We start from the raw sequence: 6,322 nt of genomic DNA on the forward strand, positions 1-6,322 counted from the left end.
ATGAAATAAACAGCCACTTGAACTTGGGCTTTTGTGGTATAATATAAATATAAATATAAATATATAATATTAGTAGAGGTCATTGATTAGGCTAATAAGAAAATATCCATGACGGTCGGTGGTGTGCTTTTGGAAACTTTGTCTAAAGGCTGCTCTGACTCTCCATATAATTATTTCTAGATATATGTACTTCTAACCACTTGTAATAGTAATATTAATAAGGATGAATCTCAAAATTATATATGAACTTTAATTTAATGTGTAATTATATAAATGAACTTTAATTTAGTATAACGTGAAATTCTGTTTTTGAAAAGTAAATTCATTAATTCATTAAATGAATGGAACATTACAATTCAAAGAAAAAAAAACACTCGTAGTAGATGGTGAAAGACAAGCTCTATCAACACATCAAAGGTTCTAACTTCAGTATCAATAAAACATCATGACACGTTGACAATTGGCTTTGTAATAACTTACGATATATCTGGAGTGCTTGCAAATACTTAATATGATAAAAAAATCATTCCCGAATGATCCAAAGAGGTGAGCAAAATCAACAAATGAATCGAGCATTCACCAAACTAGAGAGGATGGCAACAAAACTATCTCTAAAATCACTTGTAAAACTAAGGTTACATGCGTAAGACTAAAAAATGTTCTACAATAGCATATAAAAACTTCTAAAACTGAAAATTTATTAAACAATAGAAAAAAAACAAAAAAAAATATAAAACTTAAGACAGCATGGATCCAAATCGACTCATGAAATAATTTATTATTCTGAAAAACTACTTATGGCTGGTGGTGTTTTAGCGAATGACAGACATCGTCATCTGTCCGCCACAACTTGTGAAAACAACAAAGATACTTGCAAAATATATCTGTAAGCTGAAAAGAGAGAAGACATGTGGAGTGAATGAGAAGATGAAAGAAAGAAAGGATTGGTGGGAGGGAGAAAAAAGTATGCGATAGCCAGTCTCACTCGGCAAAACAAAAGATAAGAAACAAACGGCTTAGAGAAAAAACTATATACGTGAAACTCTAATTGTTGTTCAAATATATACTTAAAATTTTGATTTTTATTTAATCATACACATTTAAAGAAATAAATATATTAATTTATTTTTATATTGGACAAAATAATTATTTATGTACTCAATATATAAACATAAAATGATGTTATGTAAATAATTGTGTTAATAATTTATAATAATTGAATCAAATAAAAAATTACACAAAATCAAAATTTATATACATAATTACACATTAAATCATATTTAATGTAACTTTGAAAAAAAATTTGAGACTGAATCGGAATAATACAACATGTGGTTGAAAATCCAGTTTGATTTTGTTGAAACTATAAACTCGTTTTCCCATCATCAAGCGAGGAAAAAGAAATACGTTGAAAAGAAAGCGAGGAAAAAGAAAAAGAAAGCTGGAAAGTGTAAAGAAATACGAAGCCAAGCAATGGAACTGGGTAACGAAAAATAACATTAAAAAGGATGAAAATGAAGGGAAGGTTGGAAACGCAAAAAGTCAATGAAAAAAAAAATAAAAACCAAAAACTTTAATCCTTCCAAAATATTATTTTTACATATGATTTTGTAATGAATTAATTTAATTAATAATATTTAATTACTTTTATGACTTATATTTAGAAAATAATATGATTGGAACGACGACAGCCATCGAAGGTCCGTATCAGCCAGCTTGGTCAAGGGTGTTTCCGAGCGGGAACGTGACCGACAAGTGGAATTACGTGGAGGCTCTGAGACACTTGCGCCACAATGGTGGGAGTTTTTCAACTTCAAGTTAGTGAATGAGCTCGTCCATGAGGATGATGAAAGCATCTTCGGTGCCATTTTTGAATATGTATTACCTTCGGCAACTAATACAGGCCCTGGATACGTAATCGCTTTTCGAGGTACCCTATTCAAACGAGAAACTTGGAAAAGGGATCTTGAGTCGGATTTCGCAATAATCCTAAATACACTTCATCAAACTAGTCGTGTTCGGACCTCCATGAAATATGTTGAAGATAGGGTGTCAAAGGTGGTTCTTCAAAGGTGTGGTTAACTGGTCATTCCCTAGGGGCAGCCATCGCAATGCTTGCTGGAAAGAATAGGGCGAAAAGAAGCAAATTCTTGGAAAGTTTTTTGTTTAATCCGCCATATGCATCTTTCCCAATTGAGACAATCTTCAAAGACAATAAGAATGTGATACGTGGACTTCAACTGACAATCACTGTCATCAAAGGCGGTGTTGCCCTTGCGTTGGGATATAGTGGTGATGAAGATTCATTTGCTGCAATATCAGGGTGGAAGCCATGTTTGTTTGTGAATAGTAGAGACTTCATATGTCATGGATATATTGAACATTTCAAGAAGAGAAGAAAGAGCGACGACGTTGGAGTTTGGGGACTAGTAAGCCATCATTCACTAAGAAAAATAGTGATGAAAGAACTGAAAATAATGGATGTTGAAATTTAAGAGCCGCTTCATTTGCTTCCTTTGGCAAATCTTATACAGAATCTCAGTCCTCCCGAAGAAAGCATTTCACCTCATAAACTTCGTCATTGGTGGAAGCCTGACCTGAACTTGCGTTGTACTGTTTATAACTACGAATAGTTTGTCGCTTTCATGGCCGCTGCTTCACTGCCTTCTTGGTAATATATTGATATTATCACGGGGTATACGATTATCATTACCAGCTCTGCAAAAAAGTTAATAAAAAATTGAGGCTTTGTTTGAGCCTTAGTGTGTGCCTATACATTTGCTTGGTTTGTAATAAATCCTAAATAATTTCATAGAATTTGAGGCTTTGTTCGAGCCTTAGGTTGTCTTGCACTTGCTTAGTTTGTAATATGATTGTAAAATATTAATGGAAATAGTGATGAAAATCCTTTTCAATACTATTTGATTCAAAATTACGTTTAAATTCACATTGTCCTGATTGTTATAATAGAAACAATGTCATACCTCAGTCAACATCCTATGGTTTGATTTGGGGAGATAGGAATTATGCTCCATCTATAAATTGGTGGTGTCTTAAGCTCAAAGTGAGTGGCAAAGCTTCACCTCTCTATTCATCCCATCATTTTGGTACTCTCTTTTCTTTCACTTTTTATTATCACTTTGCTTTTTATTTTTTTGTTTATATTCTTTGAGGGAAACCCAAAATCATGTGAAAAAAATAGAGCTTTAATTATTCTTTGACTTGATACCATGCATACACTAATATTCTTATATTATTGATTGATTTGTTTATGTTGATAATGCCATATTATTAATTAGTAAAATATAGATTTTTTTTTAAATTTTCCATCAAAATCATTTAGTAATTTGATTGATAGTATTCACAGAAGGAAACAAAAAATCAAAATCATTTCAAAATCCCATATATAATCACCCACATATGTTTTTCCTTTAATGTGCAGTGTTATAATGGCCTCTGGAATTGAATACTTTAACCGTTGCGGACCCAAATACCTTAGCAATATCGACTGGAACAACGCCCACCATCGAAGGTTTGTATCAGCCAGCTTGGTTGAAGGTGTTTACATGCTTGAAGAAGATCGACAAGCTAGACGTGGAGGCTTTCAATGTGTTGCGCCACCATGGTGGGAGTTTTTCAACTTCAAAGTGGTTAATGCACTCGTTGATGACAATGATAAAAGCATCTTCGGTGCCACTTTCGAATATAAACCTTCAGCTTATTCGTATCATCGTTCGATGGATCGAAGCCCTCGATACTTAATCGCCTTTCGAGGTACCTTAATCAAGTTAGAACCGTTTGCAAGAGATCTTAAGTTGGATATCGATATAATTCGAAACGGACTTCATCAAACTGATTGTTTTAGGACCACCATTAAAGTTGTTCTAGGTTTGGTGTCAGTGGTTGGGTCTTCAAAGGTGTGGTTAACCGGTCATTCCCTAGGTGCAGCCATGGCAATGCTTGCTGGAAAAAACATGGCGAAAAGAGGGAATTTCTTGGAAGCATTTTTGTTTAATCCGCCATATGTATCTCCCCCTGTTGAGAGAATAAAAAATAAGAGAGTGAGGCATTGCTGAAAACCGATCAAGAATACATTGATGGAAAAATAACTGTATGTACATCCATGATGAATCAATCCTGCTACTTAATTTGTCAATATTTATAAACTGTTTGCTAACCAACCTATCTTATACAACTGGTTCTAACTAACCATCTAACTACTTGCTTATTTCTCAAAATTCTCCTTCTAGTTGAGGGTTGATATAAATCTTTAACCCCCAACTTGGATACCAAATATTCATGCTGCTTGATCCCAAGTGCTTTAGTCATCAAGTTGGCAAGTTGTTCAGTTGTCCTAATATGCTGCATTTGAATTAATCCTTCTCCAATTTTATCTCGTACAAAATGACAAACAATTTCTATATGTTTAGTGCGTTCATGAAAAACAGGATTTGCTACAATCTGTAAAGTTGATCGGCTATCTGAGAAAAGAACCGACTTGTCAAGCTGATTAAGACTGACTTCTTTCAATAATCCATCCAACCAAATAATCTCTGCTACAACTGCTGCCATGCTTCTATATTCAACCTCTGCTGACGATTGAGAAACAGTAGTTAATTTGTTTTTTTTTTGTTTTATTTCCATGAGACAAGAGAATCTCCAAGCTTAATACAGAACCCAGTAACTGATCGTCTGGACATGGGGCATGAAGCCCAAGAAGAGTCACAAAAAGCAATGAGTTGTGGTTTACTAGATGCAGACAATAAGATACCTTGACTAGGATTTTTCTTTATGTATCGAACTACCCGAAAAGCAGCCTCCAGATAAGACTTTTTTTGTTTTGTGCATGAATTGGCTTAAATGCTGAACTGCAAACATTATGTCTGGTCGTGTATTGGTCAAGTACAACAACCTCCCAAGAAGCCGTTGATACACTGCAACATCAGTGATTAATTCATCCCCATCAGTCTTTGATAAGCCATAAAAGTAACATGTTTTTAATCCCATTCTTGATGCATTTTTGGATGATTTATTATATGAATTAGTGAATTTGATGCTCCTAATATTTTAAATTCATATTTCTATACTTAGGTGAGCATAGAGGAGAGAAAGGAGCAAAAAACGAGCCAAAATCGGGAAAAAAGAGCTATTTCCAATATCCATACGGCCTGGGCATTTCCACACGGGTTGGCCATACGCCCATGTGAGCCACACGGGCTGGCCACACGCCCATGTGCCAGTCCGTATCAATTTCGCACCCTACTTCCCTGTTATGTTGAAAAACCCAATTTTTAGGGTTTCTGAGCATTTTAAAGTCTATAAATACACACTAAAAGAGAACCTAAGGGGACAAGTAGAGCTGAACAAAGAAAAGGCTCGAAGAACGCCAACAGATTCAACTCAAAAGCAGGATCTCCTTCAAGACTGAAGATCTCTATTTAATTTCTCTCGAAGTTTTTGGGTTTCTTTATTTTTTTTTTTTTGTAACACCCCGAATTTGGGCCTAGAAATATTGGGCCTTGAGTTTGGGTCCGTAAGGAGGTTGTATATAAGTATTTAATTGTGCAAGGATATGACACAATTAAATGTCTACTCAAGTGGTTAAGGGTCCTGAGAGGTGTTGGAGAAGTCTTGGGTTCAAACCTGGGCTTTAGCAAAAATTTATATTTTTCTCTTAAAGGAGCCTTGATGTTAGTGGGTAAGCTTTAAGAATATTTTTGATGAATTTATAACACAGAAAGAGCCTGTGGTGGAGTGGCAAGGTGGCGTGTTGTGTAATGTGAGGTCTAAGGTTCAAGTCTTGCGATGTACAATGGAGTATTTATTTTGCTGTTTGAGCTGTATAGGAGGTGGAGTTGGACTAAAACTCTGTAGTTGAAGTGGTAACTGGTTTTAGGAGGGATAATTTCATACATGCTTAACCAAGGTTGGTGATCATGGACTTCGACGCGTTCTCGTAAATAGGTGTGTGTTCACGCCCTTCTTTGTTGGAAGTCGGCAAAAGCTGAAATGCTGAAAAGCCAGGCATTCGAGGCCTCATGACTGTGCGAACGCACGTGGGGCGATCCGACCCTACAAAGCATTGGTGATAGGCTGTAGAGGCTGCAACGAACGCTCTCGTGGACTTGGGCCTGTGGGCCCGCTTGTGTAAATTTAACTGTAGGTGAGAAGTAGTTGGGCTTGTCATGTCGTGTGCATGGCATAGGCCATTAAGGGCTTCGTTGGGCCAAAATGGGTCGTGTAGGCCCAATGGGCCTATGGGCTCCACACGAATAAAATCTATGGTAAGCGACTTTTAATGAACCAGACTTTGATGTTCGCA

At 35.9% G+C, this 6,322-nt stretch overlaps 1 protein-coding gene and 1 pseudogene across 1 annotated transcript; both read left to right on the forward strand.

Moving 5' to 3' along the window:
- Positions 1 to 1,671: 1,671 nt before the first annotated feature.
- Positions 1,672 to 2,633, forward strand: LOC121205097 (GDSL esterase/lipase At4g10955-like; annotated as a pseudogene).
- Positions 2,634 to 3,359: 726 nt separating this feature from the next.
- Positions 3,360 to 4,076, forward strand: LOC121205098 (GDSL esterase/lipase At4g10955-like). Its single transcript, XM_041076025.1, has one exon. It carries the CDS (start codon positions 3,435 to 3,437, stop codon positions 4,074 to 4,076), a length of 642 nt encoding a protein of 213 aa, XP_040931959.1. The 5' UTR covers positions 3,360 to 3,434.
- Positions 4,077 to 6,322: the final 2,246 nt, after the last annotated feature.

The sequence above is a fragment of the Gossypium hirsutum genome, chromosome A08 (assembly GCF_007990345.1).
Source record: "Gossypium hirsutum isolate 1008001.06 chromosome A08, Gossypium_hirsutum_v2.1, whole genome shotgun sequence".
Lineage (NCBI taxonomy): Eukaryota > Viridiplantae > Streptophyta > Magnoliopsida > Malvales > Malvaceae > Gossypium > Gossypium hirsutum.